Genomic DNA, 21,799 nt, shown 5'->3' with positions numbered 1-21,799 from the left:
AAAATCCCTTCTGAAAAATGCATGCTATTCTGAGAAACAAAGAAAAAAACTCATCCTTTCCTCAGCAGGCCCCTTTTTCACTAGCACAACACAGTTCCTGTCTGTTTTCCTCAAGGTATTCAAAACAGTACAAGCTGAGGTTAGAGTGATGGGATTTTGGAGCAACAGTTAAACCTCAATGTACGGTACTAGTCTGACATTCGGGAACATTTCATTTCATCACCACCTCTATATAACCTCATAGTTACAATGTGCTGTAAGGAACAGAGAAGTGGACTGAAAGCCAGGAAGACATGAGCTTAAGTCCCATCTTGGGCACACACTGGCTCTATGATCCTAGGAAAGTCATTTACCTTTTCTGGGCAGCTCTCTAAGACTATAAATTGCAGAGGAGGTGGTAACTTGCATTAGCAGAAGTGAGTTTCCTCTCCTGGGGATTCTCCAAGTCAATGAAATCACAGGACCAACATCTTTTCCATTACATTGTCCTTCCCATTCCCAACTCATCCACCCCAATGGTAACTTCATCTGCCCTCTGAGACCAACTACTTTTTTAAAATGTTTCATAGCATTTTGTTTTAAAATAATATTGTATTTTTCCTCAATCACATGTAAAGACAATTTTCAACATTTTTTTTAATTTCCAGATTTTCTCCTTCTTTCCCTCATCCCTCCCTTTCCTGAGACAGTAAACAATCTGATATAGGTGATATATGTGTAAGCATGCAAAACATATTTTCATATTAGTCATGTTGTAAAGACAAAGAGCCAGGAGACAGGGGGAAAGAGATACAAAAACAATTTTAAAAAGTGAAAAATAATATGTTTCAATCTGAATTCAGATTTCATCAGTTCTTTCTCTGGAAGTGGATAGCATTTTTCATCCTGAGTCCTTTGAAATAGTCTTGGATCATTCATTATCTTGCTGAGAATAACTAAGTTTTTCACAGTTGATCATCACATAGTATTGCCATTACTGTGTACAAAGTTCTCGTGGTTCTGTTTATTTCACTTTGTATCAATTCATGCAAGTCTCAGATTTTTCTGAAATCATCCTGCTTGTCATTTCTTATGATATAATAGTATTCCATTGCAATCATATACCACAACTTGTTCAGACATTCCCCAATTAATGCACATACCCTCAATTTCCAATTCTTTGCTGCCATAAAAAGAGCTGCTATAAATATTTTTGTACAAGTAGGTTCTTCTCCCCCTTTTTAATGTCTTTAGGATGTAGATCTAGTAGTGGTATACCCGAATCAAAGAGAATGCACAGTTTTATAGCCCTTTGGGCAAAGCTCCAAATTACTCTTCAGAATGATTGAGTCACCAACTACGTTTTGAACACCATGAATGGATAGCTAGATTGGAGTCATTTCTTTTGCACACAGTAGGAGCCCAGTCCTGGAAGGAGTGAAGTGCCTCTATCCAGTGTCAAGGAAGTTTTTGGCAGTTGGAGAAGCAGGTCTCCCTTAAAATTAGGCTATACATGTCTGTATGGAGGAGGGAAGGAATCTCCATACCTCGGACTCTTTATTCAGACCTTTCAAGTTACAAAGAGGAAAACTGGGAAGTTCATAATACTGTTGATGAGTTCTATCTGTTAAGAAGTGAACCATCTAAAAGGTGATTAAAATCTCCAAATTACAAATTTGATTCCTCAGCAGATAACTAAAATACTAACAGACTCCTACTTCAGGGAATGACATTATTTCTGTCAGTCTGTTTTCACAAGGAAAAAAGGCTGTAATATTTGCAAATTTACCATCTGTGTGCTATGTTCCCTTGACCCCATCTATGACATGACCATAATCATAAGAAGCTGATGTGCTTTGAAAATTTCATAGGATCATTTTTTTTTTTTACCTTTTCACCATATTTCTGCAATGTGGATAAAAGCTGGGTCAGATCATTATCTTCCCGTAGCCGTAATAAACTAAGCTTCATTGGGTTGGATGCTGGCCTCACTATCAATTTACTACTGTTGCTGTCCTAGGCCCCTTGGCTTCCAAGATAACACTTTTGTCCTTTGATTTTACCTGCAGCTCAAAACACTGGAATTTCAACTTTATACAGAAATTCTTATGGTGCACCTGCTGAAGATATCAAACATAACCAGGTATGGTACATACAATTTTCTGATTATTTTTCTAGTTAAGTGAAATGTCCAAAACATAAACAAATGAATATATTTAAAAACCCAGAGGAGAGGTGAAGGGAGCAGAGAAAGAACATTTTGTGACTACCCTCAGACACACTTGGATGAAGGGTCTTGGTGTACAGCAGTCCTTAGGGGACAGTTAACTCCCCCAATCACTGGAAATCTTCCTGCAAAGACTGGCTAACCATTCAGGTATATTGTAGAAGGTGCTCTTTCTCAGAACTGTATTTAGTTTTGCTAAGGCCCTCCTAGTCCTGTGTTTCTGTGATATTATGGGTACAACTTAACTAGTTTAAAATAAACCTAGATTTCATCCAGACTCCAGTAGAGAAACTTCTCTACCTGTTCATCCAAACGGAAGAGTGAACATAAGAGTAAAGAGCTGAAGCCTTGGCCTCACACCTGCAAGGACCATCATCTTACTTGAACATCAAATAGTCAGTGAATGATGATGGTACTTGGTAACTGTGGTTAGAGACCTTAATAATTTAAATAAGTATGACCAGTTGCCACAAATATCACACAGGCATAAACAGATGAAAACATGCTAGCAAAAGAGAATACATTATACAGCTGATACTCTTAAAAACCAGTCTGACTTTACTAATCCTATGCCTATAACCTCTAGTTTAGCAAATCATGCTGTCTGACAATGTTCTTATACAATGGAATGCAAAGAACGTACTCAATCATGTAGTCTGCAAAAAATATGGCATCATTCCAAGTGAATTCAAATTCAATACAAGATTTACTGGAAAACCAATAATAATAATTCTTGGTTTTTTAGAAACAATTAGCCTCTTTAAGCATTTTGCCACTTTCAGTGATAATTACCGAGTGACTGACATTTTTGTAGACGTCCTCAATAATGGCTTTGTCTGATTGATCCCTTCAATTCCTACCATACATCAATGAAGTTGTACTGAAAAGATAAAAATGAAAACTATTTGATCAATTGCCATTATCAACCAAAAGCATAAAAGACCAAGGGATTTTGTGATCCTTTTGAAAATAGTATCCCTTTTAGAAGAATATTTTCTGGGTGCGCAGCAGGGAAGTTCCCTTTGAAAATGAAAGGAAAAGTTCTTCAGACGTAACAAGATAGCCATGTCTTGTGCAAAGGCTCCATTCACAATATTATTTGATAGAAGGGTCAAGAGAAGTAATATATTCTATCCTCCTCAACAGCTAATATTGCCCAGGATTACCACCCACCAACAGTCAGCTAGACAGGAGGGGATATTTAAAGACAAAAAGGACCCCAGAGGCTGTCTAGTCCAACCTTCTCATTTAAAAATGAGGAAACGGAGGCTCAGAAAGGTTAAGTGATTTGCCCTTCCTCACACAATATATATGACACTACCTAGGGATGTTCAACTCAAATATAAATGGATCCCTCTGGGCTGCCTATTGACTGAGCCACACACGTACATTATCTGGGTAGTATTTTTTATTTATTTTGTTAACCATTTCCCAAATTCATTTTAAACTGGTTCGGTTCACTCAGGTGTTTTGTCACTGAGAGTTTGACGTCTCTGTTGTATTAATGATTTAGGAGGGAATATGTATCCTCTTTACAACGACATAATCACACTAATGTAGAGACCACCCTCATGGGACATTCCTACACTTACTCCCCTATAACTGCTACTAGTTACATTAGCGATTTAGAACAACATTGAACCCAACTTCTGCCTGCTGTTCAATATTTAAAGCCAAAAGGAGCACAATAAGGCAAAGGGCCCATCAGGACTAGACTAGACATCACTGAAGCCAACAGAAATAACCCATATTCCAATGTGACTCCAAAATTGCCTCAGGTCTTCAAAAGCCAAGTAAAACTTGTCTTTAAATATAAAGTGGATTTTAATGTTTCCTTCCCAAGCATAGGTTCTGAAATTTTGCAGATAAGGGCCTATCAAGGAAAGACAGTAATGATCACACATTTGAATGTGATAAGATTAGCTTTTAGGTGGCCAGAGCAGAGATAATCTCTTCACCAGAAATTGCTTACCTTGCACCTTGGGCTGCAAGCCTCAGTATTGGTGTTAACCCTCTGGTGTGTCTCAGGTGATCCAATAAATCCACAAATGTACAGAACTGCATTTTTGTCTTTGCATCCCCAGCATCTTACACAATGGCTGGCAAAGAGTAATTGCCAAATAGTGGGACTAGTTAACTGATGATTGATCGATTGATATGACACCCAAATGGAGTATTACCATAATATGAGCTTTGAGCTTTGTTATGAGGAAAGTACTTAATAAATCTTAATATGTTATAAAAGGAATTATCATTATTATTTTTACCTTCAGCAAAAATAAAAATGTTCAGGTTCCTAAGATCACAGACTTAGAGTTGGAAAAAAATCTTAAAGGCCGTGTGGCCCTACCAACTAATTTTTACAGATAAGAAAAATTATTCCCAACAAGGCTAAATGACTTGTCCAAGGTCCCAGAGGGAGCTGTGATCAAAGGCAGAATCTGAACCCAGATCCTCTGACTCCATAGCCCCTCCACGACACTGTTTCTCACATTTAAAAACATTTTAAAATTCTTTGCCAATGGAATTAATATAATTTGACGCTGCTGTTATGGGAGCTAAGTACAACCATGCATGAGAGTATTCTAAAGCTTGCAAAATGGAACTTCACAATGCAAACAATTCATTTGTAAAATGAAACTTCCATTCCATAGCTTCTCTCTGAACACAAATGATTTCAGAAGAATTGGTAAGTATGCCTCTTCACGCATTTGAGGATAACTACCACTTATTTGCTGGGGCTGTGGACAGAGCATTGAATCAGAAAGACCCAAGTTCAGATCTGGCCTCAGATACTGTGTGATCCTGGGCAAGTCTCTTAACCCCATCTGCCTCAGTTTTCTCATCTGTAAAATGCTCTGGAGAAGGAAATAGCTAACCAATCCAGTGTCTTTGCCAAGAAGACACCAAATGAGGTCACAAAGAGTCAGACACAACTGAACAACCACCACCATTTATCTGATATAAACACCTTAGTATCTTCTGTCATCCTGGTAATTAACTAATAGAGCACTGACAGAGACACACTGGGGTTATGTGATATACCCAGGGTCAAGCAGCTACTTCAGTATATGAGGCAGGATTTGAATCCAAGGTCTTCTGAGTATAAACCTAGCAATAATCCAAAACACCACACTGCCTCTAGAGGTGCACTAGACAAGAATATTCACAAGCCTAACATAATGGCTCTGATCGCAACACCCCCCTCACCCCTCCAAAGAGAAGCAAGGGGATCATGAATTCTTCCTAGCTAAATCCATGCTAATAACATACCACATTAGTAGCAGGTATTTAAAAATTCCTTTTTATCATCCCCCAAATTCCCCTTCCCCCAAAATTATTAACTTATAGTCTACTGAAATGTATGAAAAGTATGACACTTTACTAAACATTGGATAATTTTAAATCTGTGATTTGAACTCAGGCTTTGGCTATATGCATCATTTTTCACCTGACAGTGGTTCTTAGGGAGTACCATAAGTCATAACAGCTTGGAGCAGTAGCAATTTTCATTGTCTTTAAGTTAGGCAGAAAAACAGAGATACACTGACCTCAAAAATGACTCAGACCCTCAGTTAGTGTGTTTATCATCAGAACCAATGAAGGTCCTCAAACTTTAGGACTTCAAGCATCCATGAATGACTTAGACCCTCACAGTTAGTATGTTTATCATCAGAACCAACGAAGGTCCTCAAACTTTAGGACTTCAAGCATCCATGTATTTGCCAGAATAGAGATGCCTGCTACCAAAGCAGATCGTAACCTCCCTACTACATCTGAGTAATGGATCTTCCTAAGTAGCTTTCCCCAAAAGGCCTTAATTTCCTCATCTGTCAGTGAAAGAAGAGCAGTCTCCAAGGCCAGTCTAGGTCTAGATATGTGATTTTGGGATTACTTGATATCAAATCTGATGATGATGAGTCTCCCTAAACTTAGCCATGCTTGCACTTTGGGCAACAAACAGGGAGTACTATTGACCTGAACTTGCAACCTTCTTCTTCTCTTGGACCCAGTATCCTTCCTATACCTATGGAGCATGGCAGGAGATGCGTAAGGAAGATCAAATATTATAAGAAAATCCAGTGTGTTCAACTCAACCTGTCTACCTGAATTCAAGAACGTAGACTTGGTTGGCATGCAGAACAGAAATTTACAAGATGAAAATATTCCTGGTGGCACCTGAGGTCCCAAAAGTCAGGGGACATGAATATAGAATTGGAGGCACCTTTGAAACTGTACATTGTTCAGGTCCAGACCAAAGGTGACTTGTGTGTTTTCTATGAAGAATGGGACCCCCAAAAAACAGATTGTATCTGGAGGGTAGCATTTTCAAGCACTTTTAAAGTGAGCCAATTTACTATTGATCAGGTAATTAGAAAGTCTCATATCCCACTCAGAGAGTTCATTAAATTTTACCATTTGAAGAAAGCTGAAAGATCACGTGATTCAACCCCTTCATTTTATAGAGGAAGAAAATGAGGTAACAAAGATGTTTCTTACCTAGGATCCCACCAGTCATAAGGTGTAAAGACTGGATTTGAACACAGGTCTTCTGTCTCCAAATATACTATTTCCTCTTCCTCCTGCCCCTTCCTATCATACTGCTTCCTTGTTAGTAAAGCCACTCAGTCAGTGAAGGATTATTACACTTCAACCCTTGGTTAGCCACTTAGACAAGTTAAGTTGTCATTTGTGCTTTAAAACACCTATTGAAAAATACTTAATAATTCAGTTAATCTTCCCTCCACAACTCCTCATAATTAGTGGAGTTTTACTATGTTTATAAGTAAATGAGCTATGGGCACACTTCACTGGATTAGGGGTGCAGGGACTCATGCAGTAGAACTAGGAGCTAAGTTCCTGGGCAGTGATGCAGGGAAGCAGGAGATAAATTCAGTCAATAGTACTGAGGAAAAAAAATCCTAAGGCTCAGATACATATCATCATCTTTCTGTCTTCACCTCTTCCCACCTTCCATCACCAGGCAAAATAGATGAGACTGTACACACCTCTCTTTTACTCAGGCTCTGTGCTGCTCTTTTGTGAATTATTTTGCCTTTCAGGGTGACTCAGTCTCTTCATTTTTGCCTTGTTTCCCCTGTGTAAAAATGTGTATATGTTCATGTGTCCAAATGGGATACTGGCACATTGCTTAGGGCCCTATTTCTTCCTAGGCATGCTTTTGGCTTGAGTTAAAAAAAGAAAAGACACTTTTTTTTGACTGAATCAGAATAAAAAATCCTTTTACTATTCCAAAAGGTTGAATATGTTGACTACATTTTCTTATTCTTATTGTGTTCTTATCTGTGTATTTATTCAAAGGTTTCATGACGATGGTAAAGTCACTTTGACAAATGCAGCGGAATAGGCCTCCCTGTCCTAGAATATAACTACTTTTCTGTGCACATAATGAACAGAAAAGTATTGACTCAGTCCCTTCACACTGGTAGGAAGTTGGATTAGATGATCCATTAGGCTTTTTACATCTTTGCTGTGTTTGCAAAGTTCTGTGAATCATGCAGCATTGAGTATTTCCCTAAAATGGGTAAGAGATGTAAATAAGGGTCTTGTATTTTATAGCCTCTAATCTGCTTCTCTCTGAGAGATAATTATTGTCAGCACTAGCACGTGGAGGAAAGAAGCTATGGCAAAACTGAGGGAGGCTTGAAGGAGGAGGGAGGAGGCTGTGTTGCTGAGTCCTTGGGGTATCATAGATAGCCCAGGTCTTTGCAGTAAGTAGATAAACAACAGTGAAGTGAAACATTCACCAAAAAAGGTCGAATGTCAAAGAAAAAAAAGATTAACAGGACTGGACTGGTCTTTCCTCTGTAGGTTTCAGCACAGCCAGTCCCACAGGAGCCCAGTAGAAAAGATTACGAGACCTACCAGCCGTTTCAGAATTCCACAAGAAACTATGACGAGTCCTTCTTTGAGGATCAAGTCCATCACCGTCCACCTGCCAGCGAATACAACATGCACCTGGGACTGAAGTCCACTGGCAACTATGTCGACTTCTATTCAGCAGCTCGTCCCTACAGTGAACTGAACTATGAAACAAGCCACTACCCAGCCTCACCAGATTCCTGGGTTTGAGACCCGGCAAGAAGGAACAGCTCCAGGAACTGTGCATGTGCATGCATACACCACAAGACATTTTTTTTTCCTGCAAATTTAGTTTGTTAAAGCCTGTTCCATAGGAAGGCCCTGATAACCAGTATGGAAATCTTGATTAAGAGATATTTTAGAAGGCTAAATGAATTGCAAGTTAACTTGGAAGTCAATAGAATGAAAAAAAATCTTAAATATTACTGTGTGGGACAACTTTGACTGTTGGCCCTATAGAGTCTTAAAAAACAAACAACGTGCTGTTTATTGAATGTGATAGAAGGAAGGAGGGAAGAAACCACAGTGGATGGTGGGACAAGAAGGTTATGTTAAGCACAAGAAACAGAATAGTTTACACACTTTATGGGGGACAGCTTCTCACACTTTGTTTACTATCCTCATTCATTGTGAATCTAGGCTTCAAGTTGCATTTGGGGTTCCTCTGTACAGCAAGATGTTTCTTGCCTTTTGTTAATGCATTGTTGTAAAGTATTTGATGTACATTACAGATAAAAAAAAAAAACCAAGTGCATTGTGTATATTACACCAATGCCACAGTGTTTCTTCATCTATGGTTCTAAATATTACTTAAATTTCAAGATTTTGAAGGATGTATGAATTTCCAGTTTTTTCTTTTCCCCAGTATGTTTTAACAAAGACAAAAAAAGGAGTATTTAGCAGTATTGTTCGTTCTGATATGTGAATTTGTTTGTGGCAACTAACCAAGGCGTTCAGCAGTTTGACAATTAACATATATCATTCCACACTCCTTGTCAACGAAGTGCTTTTTCACTGCCTAAAATTTTAGATGTAGATATTTGAAATAGATTTTTTTCATTTATACCAGTTTTCTTTATGATGATACAGTGTTAAAAGAAAATAAATTACAATTGATCTGTCATCCATATTTGCTAAGAATGTCTATTTCCAAGAATCTGTCATGCAAAATGCACATTCTTGCTTGTGTGTGTGTGTGCGTGTGTGTGCCCACGTATGTATAATAATCCATGTGTGGTTTTTTGATAGAAGTAATTTCATTTGCTGTTCTCCTTGTATAAACTTTGTTATTTTCTTTTTCCCAGGATAAATTGACTTCAATCTGTTCTTTCTGTACTGTATCCACTGTACTGACCATTTAATAACAATGGGATTTTAATCCTGATAACATGGAACTGTGGGAGTTTCACCCATCCCCGTTCTTGGGCACCAATCCTTTAATACCCTCAGTTCTTTCCACATTTTACCTGTAAGCCCCTATTCACCCCCTAAAAAGAAGAGAATCCTCATACAGCCAAATCTATAATTCCACTTTCTGACCAGCTGTTTACATCTCCAGGGGAACTGGAAACTCTTCCATTTACACTGTTGAAGGGGCTTACTCTATCATTTCCCACTGTCCTCTACCATCAGAATCCGTTCTTTATTCTTGCATCTAGATAGGGATTAACAGCAATGAGAAACAATCGTTTTTAGAAATTAAGTGTACCTAAATTTTCCTAACATTCCTTTAAATATGAACACACCTCTCTACATAGTTTATTCATCCAAAAGTCAGCAAACAATAGTTCTTTTTTCCAAATCTGACTGCAACCAGAAGATAATTTTATTCATCTACCCAGAGTTTGGAAATAAAAAAGCTAATTTCTAGAGAACAGCATAGACATAGCTTAAAGATATTTATATGTTCTCCTGTCTTCTCTCAATTAGGTCAAATGTGAATTAGTACCTTTAAAAAAAATCATTTTTAAACTTTAACTGTACTGCAAAATTTGTGGTAGGAAACCTGTATTTCTGGGATCCTTCACTGTAATATTACCATTTCATCCCCTTTTTGTGCCTCTACCAGGCACTTGTCCCCTACCTCCCAACATAGAGATATAGCTATGTATATCCTAGGGGTGAGAACAAATTTTACACTTCACCAGTGTCATAGGACCAAAATAATACAGGTCATAGAGGCAGATATCGTGGTATAAACATGAGTTATCAGTTACCTAGTTCTAGATTAATATTTCCAAAAAATAGACAGTAAAAAACATTAACAGATCTCAGTAGTGAAGGGGAAAATAAATGCATGCAGTAAAAAGATGGTAGGGACAGCTGTATATGTAGGGAAGCAAAAAGCACTCCTCCTAACAAGATCTTTATATTTTCTTTATAATACTGATTGTAAATATATAGCTTGCATTCACAACACTTTGGGACCAGGCACGCTTTTCCTCTTCCAGTGACCCTCAAGGAGCATGGGCTACAATTAGCCATTGCTGTTGTGTCTCCTCTGGAGTATCACCAGACCTAGTGAATGCACAAAAATCATTTATAGTTAGTAGAGCCAACCCTTTTGCTCAAAGGTACATCTTAGGGGAAAAAAACTGATTATTATTTTCTTCTTTTTTATTAAAATTAAAAAAAAAATAAGGTTGGGTTTTACTTGAACTGTTTAAATGGCCTCAGGGCCCATATAGGTTCCCTTAACAGTGAAGCCAGGTCAGCTGGTGACCTGTTCATTACCTGAGATATATTGGATTAAATGCACCAAGTGACATGAAACCTTTGGTTTTGTTTTTTGTTTTCATTCTTCTGAAGTGACTGAGTGTTATCTCTGAGAGTAACAACTCTCCCTTGAATCCTGAGGACTCTTAGATCTTGTGTTTTCCAACAATGCCATACAAACAGGAAAAAAAGGGAAAAACAGATATGTCTTGCTCCCTTCCGGCCCAGCATTAGATTACAAATGTACTCATTGCGTTTGATGTGATATTTGACATAGAGAATGAGGTCTTGATCAACTAGAAAATGTGATCTGGTTAACCAATGTTTGCTGTATGTAGTCAGTTATTCCCAAACTAAACAAACATAACAGATGTGTCTTTCACAGAAAATTTGACCTGTTCCACAATGTCCTCATTTCCATTTCCGCACTTCATCACAATCACTCAGATCCATCCTGGCATTCTGAGCACTTCTCTGGTCTTTACTAGTAAACTTATGTGTGGGCTTAGAGGTTTAAGAGGCTGAATTTACTGAGGTTTTGCCAGCAGCTGTTTGTTTTCACACTATTTTTTTCCTTCCAATACCCAGTTTCTTTGTTGTGAAGTAAAGCACAGCTCGGAGCTGCAGCTGTCTTCACTACTGCATTCACTTCCCAGTTCAATATCTGAGGTGAAAAGGAAGGGAGGCAGTTTCTGGATCAAACAAAATTGTCATTGGCCAAAGAACATAAGTGCTTATTCACAAAGGTAATACACAACAGAGTAACAGCATCCCCGTAAGAAAACATCTTTGGAAAGACAGAGGACATACTTACATGCAAAGAAAGTGACTATTCAGAATATCACTCTTTGGTACTGGTTCTCAGTCTTTTTGGAAACATATTCTAATGTTGCCACTCTGACAATAAACATACCAAGCAACAAAATGTCAACGGTAAGAACCAAGTTGACATAAGACGCTAAATCATACTTGGTGTTGGGTTGTCTGTTCAAAGACCAACTCAGACTGACATTTTCAAGCAATAAAAGCTACTGTATATTAGAAAGCTTCTACTTAAAAAAAAAAAAAAAAAGCATTACCTTCTAGCTCAGCAGCCTCCTCCACAAAGAAATCTCAGTTTATTTAGTCTGTTTCATCACTTGCCCTTACACTTCAGTTTTTTCTTCCCTATCTGATATTATCTCATTCATTCCTGTGAACTTAGCCTCTGAGAGAGTTCAGATTTGGTCTTCACAAGTCATTTGATATTTGCACAGACATACAAATACAGGAAGAGAAAATGAAAGCAACGTCTCCCTGATTAAATGTTCCCTATATACAAACAGTTATCTTCAGGCTAGCAGTGTCTGTCTCTTCCCATCCAAATATAATAAACCTGAAAGATTCAGCTAACTCATTTTACAGAGGGAAGAAGGGGAATGGACATAGGCATTCCATCAATTACATTGCCAACATGCCAGTCTGACCTTGACCCCTGCAAAGACAGCAGGAAGAATAAGAAGCAAATTTTCTTTTCACCATTTGGGAATCACAAGACACTCAACAAGCAGGTGCCCTATTCTGGATATCCCAGATAATGACCAATAATTTTACAACAACTGCCATTCACAGTCTTTATATTAGACACCTTGAAATTAGCTTGAAATTGAAACAAAATATTGGCAAATATAAAATCACATTCTATGAATGACTGAGTCCAAGCCTGCTTCTCCCAGGCTAGAAGTTGGAAAGGCCACTTTTTTTCTACTCTTCACAATGTTGGAGTTACTCTTATTGTCCTTGGGAAATGCCAGGCCTAGAGGCCTGAGGGCTACCCGAGTCTTTCTTACCTCACCTCCCGAGGTCTTCGGCTGGCCACTCCGGGTGCGCATATGAGAGAAAGGACGTTCCAGAGTCGAACAAGGGTTGAGCTTTATTTCAGGGTCTCGGTTACAAGTGCAGGGGATTCTTCCTTAGGAGGGAGAGAGAATCTTCCAAGGAGGCAAAGATCTTACAATAAGAGATTGGAAGTAGAAGTATAAGTGAGGAGAGAGGGGGAGGGGAGAGAAGAGAGAGGAAAATGGGGAGCCTAGTAAGCTCACGCGTGGCCCTCCGCCCAAGAGGCTTTTTCGGGCTTTCCTGGACCTACTTAAGCCCTCTGTCGCGTAGTTTACGTATCAATATCGAGCCTGTTAGGAGACAACAGGTGTGTCCAATCCGGGACAGCCTCAAGAGCAGGGAGGCTCCACCCATCATGTATCTCCCGGGAAGAGGCGGAAATACCCGAGCTAGCCGAGCTAGCTCGGTCTGACCTTCTCGATTCCCTGCTGTTTACCTGGGGGGCCTCGTAAGAACTCTAAGATTTAGAAGCTCCCACCTTTACCCGCCCGAGACCGTCCACACGGAATTGAACTTCCAACCTTCACAGGGAAAAATAGACCTAATCAGAAAGGGGGCTGGTTAAAATCTTTTTTCTCACTGAGGCATTGTGCAAAGGTTATCCAGATGACCCAGAAACTGTATTTCATTCAGAGTTCTACAATGGTACATCTACTCCACCATACCATTGCCTGAACGCAGCAATTCTCAATAGGAATTTTTTAAAAATAAAACGCACTTTAACCAATTCACATTATCAGACCACACTATCACCCATAGTTCTTATTACATTTTGGAAACCAAGCTTCAGAAACTATTAAGTTTAAGTAATGTGATAGATATGCTGAGAATAAGCGAACTTCTCACACTTAAGGGACTGAATTTTTCACATCAACCTAATGACCTTAAAATTTTATTATTCTATAAAGTCATAAAATCTTGGAGTGGAAGAATTTTAGAAATCATCCAGTGAAAACCCTTCATTATATAAATGAGAAGAGGGAACTTAAGTGACTTGTCTAAGGTCATAAAAGAGAGGACATTTCAGAATGGAATAGGCAATCTGAACTCTTGGATTGGGTTGTCTGCTCTCTGTGGACAACAGGTTGTAGGAAATTATCACAGTTCATCCATCCAGTTTCTTTACTATTAGACAGACAAAGAGGAGCACCATCCTGGTAGTCTTTGAAGACTTTGAAAATCCAGTACTTTGGAAAGTAAAGAAATCTAACTCAATCTTTGCCAATAAACCAATAAGTAGGACTTAAGAGAACACATTCTCTCTCTCTAGAGGAAATTCCTAATTATAGTTTCTAAAACTAAGAGAAAATTTTCATTTCATGTCAAACCAAGACACTCATTTTCATCAGATGTTCACAACAATATCACCATGGCAGTTATGATGAATAAAAGACTGAATGCCAAAGTCTCCCTGGCCAGTGAGGTCAGAGCAAATTGATAAATTAACACCACATAGAAGAGTAAACTAATGTCACACAACTGAGGTTTAATCCTCCAAAAAGACAATGGATTTATCTTTGCATAATTTGAGAAAGAGCACAAAAGAGAATGTATATAAATTTTGGGAACATTCCTAAGGTATATTCAATCCCATTGCTTTATTTACACATGGCTTATTTCTAACAAAAGTCACTCAGACATTGGATATCTCCCCTTCCTTATCACTCTACCCATATACTGAAGAATATTAAGGAAAGAAACTCACTTTTTAAAGAACTCCTGTATCCTGAACTGCTTAATATTTATGTCCCCAGTCCTCAAGGACCTGTTTTGTTTTTTGGGTTTTTTTGCATGCAGGTATACTGTAGATCACAGCCCCATGGACCTTATGAGTCTTATGAGTTGCTGCCACCTAAATAAATAAATACCTATAAAATCAATTACCTTATGGCCAACTCTCTGGTGATAAATCTCTCCCAACTTAAGTAGGACTGTCTTCTTAGTCTTTCTCCATGCCAGCATGTACTTGAGGGCTTTCCAGCTTGAAAGGAGTTGCCAGAGCTTGAACCATTGGCATGAACCATTGGAACCTTGAGTCAATACCATGCCAATGATGAAGCAGCAGAGAAGATTTTCAAGTGCAGGAGATGATCATACCTATGCATTAAATTCAACTAGCTTGTAGGTGTCTGGATATGATGGCTACAGCCTACAAGTTATGATGAGCATGATCATGTATTTAGAGTAGTAGGCCAGTGACCTGCATAATGAGTTTGATTCCCAATAACCCAACTAGCAATCAAAGGCCATGGAAGGGAATGAAGTTGTTGTACCAATTTGTCATAATTCACAAGACAGATTGTTGGGAAGTGTGTGAGTAGAGGAGCAGAAATCATTTCACTAGCATGGAGGACAGCATGATATATTAGGAAGAATGCTGAACTAATAAGCAGGAGAATTGCGCTCTACCCCTGTAATAGACAATAGCTCACTGTGCACCTTAGACAAATTGTCTAACTTCCCGGAGACAGTTTCCTTACCTACAGAATGAGAGGGCTGAATTAGATGATACCTAGGGATTCTTCCAGCTTTAAAATTCATTCATGTAAATGACAGTGGGTGACTGCCTTCATGTTTAGGCTATTATAAAGCAATCTGGGTGGCACAATGGATAAGGTGCTGGCCCGGGAATCAAGAAATTAGGAGTTCAAATCCAGCCTCACTTGCCAGTTTAGCACAGTGCCTGGCACATAAGTGGCACTAAATAAATGCTTTTTTTTCCTTCCCCTTCCCTGTGTGATCCTCAGCAAATCACTTAATAATAGAACCTACCTCCCAAGGTTGCTATGAGAACCAAATGAGATCATACCTGTAAGGCATTTTGCAAACCTAAAGCACTATAGAAAGTCAGCTATTGTTATCAAAGTGAAAACTGTCTCTGAATCTTATAGGATCTTTTCAGCTAGGCATTATACACTGGTTTCCTCTCTATTCCATCACATTTAAGATAAATAAGAAGATGTTAATTTTAGAGAAATGAGATGCAGAATGCTGTGGCTCTCTTTTTTGCTGTTAGGGTATCACTTATTCTTGGCACAGTTGTGTTGGCAAGAATTTAAATATAACACTTCCTCCCAAATGTGAAGACTGAAGTCTTCTACTTAAATAGAGTCATTTCAAGGGGACCTTGGGAAGTTCTGAGTTTCTCCATGTGGTGCTATCAATATGCCTAAAGTTAGTCAAACAGAAAAGGCAGTTTTGATTTCTTTAATTCAGTAAATTCTTAGCTACTCAACTGAGTTAGTGAGTGAGCGGAAACTGTAGTCAGAGGCTGCCCCGAGATAGCATACCGTGATTGAAAAGTTTTGTCTACTTTTGTGCTTCACATCCCTTGGGATCGAGGGCAGACATTTATGAAGCAACTGCAAAATTTAGCCAGAGGCAACAGAGAAGCTAACTAGAACTTGTGGGGATCAAATCCATGGCTTTCAACCTTTTAGTATTCTAAATAGTCCCATAGATTTATTCATGTATTGTTAGAGCTAGAAGGGACCCAAGAGGTCATCTAATACAAATCCATTTTACAGATGCAGAAATTGTGATATTAACCAGTCAGAGTCTGGGAAATTGTCATACTCTACCCTCAGTTGTTTTTGCTAGATAGGTATAGGTATAATAATAATTAGTCCACAGATGGTAAAATCCAATATTGTTAAATTTCATTCCTCCACCCCCTTTTCCTTCCCTAACCAATATTTAAATTCTAACAAAAAACATAAATGTTTAGCTAGAGTTCCATTGCCTTTATAATCCCTTCCTAGCCTATATGGAAGATGGTATCATTCATTGGATTGGGATAAAAGGCAAGTAACCAGATGAAAGAAGACCAACACAGGATCTAAATAAGCTATTCACCAAATAATCCACCCTCGAATTGTCCAGAGTTGACTGTACACTAACACAGGTCCTTTAACATGAAAACAAATCATCTGGAATAACCTCCAATAACCACACATCTCCTGCCTCTTTAGTGCATGACTAACTAAAAACTCCCCTTTTCCCCTAATTTCTATACTCACCCTGGTCAAAGGGTGACCTAAAAGGAAGGGCTAAAGTAGAAATATGGAGGATGGGAATTGGTAAGGAAAGCTGACCATCCAAGACTCCCAGCTCCTCTGGCTTTCTTTTGTGATTAAGTTCAAATCCTACCTTCTGCAAGAGGCATTTCTAGGTTTACTCCCCTGCCCCCAAGAAATCCCTTCCCTCTGAGATAACCTTCCATTCACATTGTCATTTTGTATACATAGCTGTTTGCATGATGTCTCCCTCACGGTATATGAGAGTTGTCTTTCTTTGTATCCCCAGCACTGATATACTGTAAGTGCTTAATAAATTCCTGTTAACTAAGTTGCTCCCCCACAATTACCAAGCCCTGCTCCCCACCTTCCCACCTCAAGCTGTTGGTCTTGTTATAGTCTTGCCCAAGAGCAGCCTAAATTCTGAGTACTTCTCCTTATCCTCAGTACCTTCCAAGGACCCCAGCCTGCTCTTCTCTGCAGAGTCCTATCACAGCCCCTGCTGAAACCGGCCTCAAGTTTGCTTTGCCTCTGCAATAGGGATTGAACTTTCTTCTTTCGTGAGGTTTTTTTTGGTGTGTGTGTGTGGATTCATTTGCCCTTTCAAAGTAGTTCATGACCCCTCAAAACTGAAGAACAGGTTACTTAAGGTACTTAAATCAACATGTCCTGCTTCTCAGTTGTAGAGCCCTATAGAAGTGTTGGTTACCATCATGGTGCACTGACTCACAAAGGCCTTGTTAAGACCCTCTCAGTGCCTTACTTTTACAGTTTGGAATATGGAGATACTCCTTATTAGCTTATAACTTGCACTGGGATACAACTGGGAAGCAGGATATGTTGATTAAAGTACCTGAACACTAGTGTCAAAGTACAGAAAACCCAAGAGATCTTGAACCTTAAGGCCATGTGAGCAGCTGTCCCTGAGGGGAGGGAGCACCAAGTGACAAAAACTGTGTCAGATCAGATGAGGAAAGAAGTGTGACATTTGGTAGCTTCTTATTCTTGCTAATTAAATGCCAAACTCAATGTTCTACCTACTGAAGGAAGACAAATGCTGTCAGTAAACTATATATTTCAGATCCCTGTGGAAAGTCCCAGTTGTCCCATCCTGGTTAGAGCTCTTCTGCTGTTATACTCTCACTCTGTTCAGTCACCAATTTCTCCCACTTCTTATCAATGAATTTAAAATCCTGTGATTTTCTGTTTGATTTAATGTAATATGATAAGGATGTCTCAGCTGAAAGACCTCAGGCAAACTGAGCTCCCTGCAGGCACAGGATGTGGCCAAAGAAAACAATCAGAAAATAACACTGAGTTTTAAAAGCCTAGTGTATAGGTCAATGATATTCATTTCTCCAGGGTTGATAAAGCAGTTTAGAAATGGAATCTTCTCCAAATTATAGAGACATTTGATCCCTCTGTCTTCTCTAAACACATCTCCACTTAAATTACTAGTGTGATATAACTATCACCACATTTGTATTACACAAATCATAATCATATAGTTTAATGACCATCGGGAACCTTTCCGGTTTGCTTACATCCATTCCTTGCTGGGACTAATTTCAGATGAGGAACCTTTTTGCAGCAAATGAAACACTGCAGCCAGATGAATGGCTCCAAGCTTTCAATGGCCAGATATCCAATTACTAGAGCTATAATAGTTCAGGCCAAGAGATGGTTCCCTAGTCAACCCATTTTCATGAGCTCAATTAAAGGAATTATTCTGCCCAGTATTTCTGCTCACCAACAACCTAGAAAGACTTGAAGGGAACCCTTATTTACTTTCCTCAATCTGTAAAGAATTTTAGACAACAAATGAAACATCCCCCAGAAAGAGAATTATTCATTTACTCATTCAGCTTTATTTATTAAATGGGTACTGGCCACTTAGATAGATATTAAGGGAAGACAGGAAAGTACAATAAATCTTGGATCAAACAGTTATTATCTGCATGAAACTTATAGTCTAGTAGTGGAGAAAAACATAGATAGTCATGCTCAATTAGATTTTATCAGTTTAGAAGTCCCCTTCTAGAATGCAGATCACAACCCAACCATGCCTGTCCATCCTACTCTTGTCCACGTCTTGTCATAAATTCACCACAGGGAAATCCAAAACATCTATAGGCATTCTTCAGTTTTCATCATTAGGGTACCAGTGAACCCTCTCTGGTTTCTGCACTTGTCATCCCTCACCCTTACCATATTTCCAGTCCATTTTCTATTCTTATCACACAATTTCACAAAGAATTTTTTTTTTTTTACTTTCACTCCTATTCTTCAGAAATCCTCACTGGTTAGAAATCCTCCCTGCTCACACGCACAAGGTGCCGTGCCATTGCCCTCATTGTGACATTTGTTTTCAGTTTGATTTTGATTTATAAGATTCTGTCTAATTCTATAACACTGTGATAAGAGTATGTCTAAGGTCCCACCCAGCTATGAAAGGTCTCCAAACTCTGTAGTTTCGAGGTCTCTGAACACTCTAGACATTTTTGTTAAGAGAATAAATCCAAAAGATGGCTTAACTCAAGGAGTAAAAAAAAAAAAAAAAAATGAAGTTCATTTTTAAAATACTTAGAATATCATGAAATATACTAAATTCAAAAACAAGTTAATAAGAGCCTCACTTTCTTTTAACTCAATAAAGGCTTTTGAAAATTTCATTGTTTTTTAATTTACCATCTGTCTACTCAATGAATATGCTTTAAAAATAATTAACTTTGTGATCTTTTAGATCACTGATTTTGAACTTGGTAAGACTGAATTTTAAATACTTTATTATACTACATTCCCCAAATATAATTGGTCTTTGTGGTGGGAAAAGCATATCCTCAGACTGGCCTTTGGGCTATAACACATAGAAGGATCTAAAGAGCCACTAACAAATATTTGTATCATCTATATTTTATACTTTCCCAAAGACCAAATGAAACAAAGGATTGATCTGTCACAGATTCAACTTTCTTTTGGACATCCCTGATCTTTTTCTATTTTTTATGTATTCCATAAAGACTTTGGATGTAACAAGCCATACCAAACTTCCTTTCATTCTAAAACAACAAATATGGTTGATATGAATGGCTCCTGAACTACACCAGTTGGGCTTCTTTCTTAAATTTTATTTTAGTTTATGAAATGAAACGAGCATTTCCATATATTCAAGGCTCTTATACACTAGGCACGTCTCCATGGCTTTTTCTACCTCACCATTGGACAGAGGTTCTCTATTTTTAAGTTAATCCTTTGTGATATTTGACATCACTTAATAGAATTAGGTTTATAAATGACATTCTTGCAATCTATGGATCATGATACTTATTATGCCTAGAGCAACACCTTTTTCTTGACCTCTCTCTGAAGTTGCAATTGTTGCACATAGAAATAAAAGCTTTTCAAATGGGGGAAAATTGGGATGGAAATTACATATATATGTATGTGTGGATGTACATGTAAACATGTGTGTGCATGTGCAAGCATACATATACACCCTTTCAGTCTCTGTAAGGGCTCTAGAATAATGTCTTTCAAGTCATGCTTTGAAAGCAAAAGCCTAATCTATAAAAAAAATCGAAAATGCAATTTCATATTGGTATGGAATTACAAAAATGTTGAAATTAGATAATACAAATTTGCAGGAGACCTATTCAGTATGATTGTGTGATTTCCTTCAGTGGTGTTCAGTAGCACATTGAGGTAACCCCAGAATCAGGTTTGGCAAGATATGAATGATAAGGCAAAAAGATAAGAGATTTATGTAGAGGATAACGTACAGTTGAACTAACTATAGGCTTAATCATAGACAGAGGCAGGTGAGAGATTTCACCAAAGAGACCTCACATTCAAACTATCCAGAGACACAAGGGGTCAATTCACCATCTGCAAAGTGGAGATACTAGCACCTGTAGCAGCTATCTCCCAAAGTGGTTGTGAAGCCCAAATGAGATTATGCATATGAAGTTCTTTCACAATTTCCTCCTTTGGGTTTTGTTTAAGCCAAAGCAAACATAACCTCAGCCAAATAGATTGTTTCCCCCTGTTTCTAACTGGTCTTGCTCTAGAGGAAAGTTCTAGCAACTTCATCCCTCTTTTTCCTCCTTTCTCTCCCTCCCTCCTCTTTCTGTCTCTGTGCCTAGAATAGCAGGTGCCTTCTGAATTTTAGAAATATAATAAATTCCTATTTATTAGAATGGAAAAGGTCTTTCAGTTCTGGCCCAAGACCTACTTCGCCGAATATTCACAAAAGGACATTGTAAGAATCCCTTTCAGAACCCTGTTGGTGTGGTAACAATTCAATCATAATGGAGAAAAACCAATGAATTCCCCCAAATCTGCTGAACCCTGGACCATTTCCTTCTGGGGGATTTGGGGAGGATACTACAAACCCTTTATGGACCTCTGTTCTTGAACTCTCCCTGTCCCTCCTTACACACTATTAAACATATATTTTGGAACTGCTCTCCTCTCCTCTCCCTCTCCTCTCCCTCTCCCGAACTTTCCATGAGAGATAGGGAGAAACTCCCTCCGCCTCAGTAGAAATGGCGATTGATTGAACAGTGACCTCTAGAACAAGTGCTCATCCCATTGAGCACTAGGAATCTTAAATACTGTCTACCTCTTCTTCGTTGCATTTCTTTACTTGAGCATAAGTAATTAGAGAACATGAGATGATATTTCTAACCTTAAAGCCACCTGTGAATCCAAGAGGTTGAAAATTCCTGGGTCCTTCAGTCAGTGTTAGCTGTACCATGAAAAGTTCCCCTATAGCTATAACTATACTTCTTAAAGGGGAAAGATAACCATCAAGAGGAGATGAGCCCAGCCCCTAGCCTGGATTGCCTGAAAACCAGGATTTTGATAGAGTTGTTCACACAATGCAGATCCAAGATAATGAAATTCCAGTTCAACAGTTCCACCATCAACCTTTCAGCTGAGAAGAATAATAAACATTATTGCCACATGTTTAAGTTTTTGTCAGTTTGTGCTTGTCACATTTGGGGGTTTGTATAGGGTAAATAAGTAGCTGTCCTATACTTGATCTACATTGTACACTGATTATCTTTCTATTTGCATTTTTTGAGGGGACATGAGCCAA

At 38.5% G+C, this 21,799-nt stretch overlaps 1 protein-coding gene and 1 long non-coding RNA gene across 6 annotated transcripts in view; one reads left to right on the top strand and one right to left on the bottom strand.

Annotated features, from left to right (window-relative positions):
* The window catches only part of CTNND2 (catenin delta 2), a 1,167,955-nt gene extending 1,159,453 nt beyond the window's left edge, over positions 1 to 8,502 (top strand). For 3 of the 4 annotated variants that reach the window (XM_072605432.1, XM_072605429.1, XM_072605430.1), the window contains 2 exons: positions 2,049 to 2,122; positions 8,039 to 8,377. In XM_072605432.1, the coding sequence (XP_072461533.1) occupies positions 2,049 to 2,122; positions 8,039 to 8,299 (335 nt within the window). In that variant the 3' untranslated portion in view covers positions 8,300 to 8,377. Of the gene's footprint in view, positions 1 to 2,048; positions 2,123 to 8,038 lie in introns of all 4 variants that reach the window. The other variant, XM_072605431.1, reaches the window with a different exon arrangement.
* Positions 1 to 21,799, bottom strand: part of LOC140501620 (uncharacterized) — a 104,517-nt gene that overhangs the window by 28,590 nt on the left and 54,128 nt on the right. The gene's annotated exons all lie outside the window — the stretch shown is intronic.

The sequence above is a fragment of the Notamacropus eugenii genome, chromosome 4 (genome assembly GCF_028372415.1).
Source record: "Notamacropus eugenii isolate mMacEug1 chromosome 4, mMacEug1.pri_v2, whole genome shotgun sequence".
Lineage (NCBI taxonomy): Eukaryota > Metazoa > Chordata > Mammalia > Diprotodontia > Macropodidae > Notamacropus > Notamacropus eugenii.
Note: the sequence above shows the minus strand (reverse complement) of the source record. Positions and strands in the feature narration are given on the sequence as shown.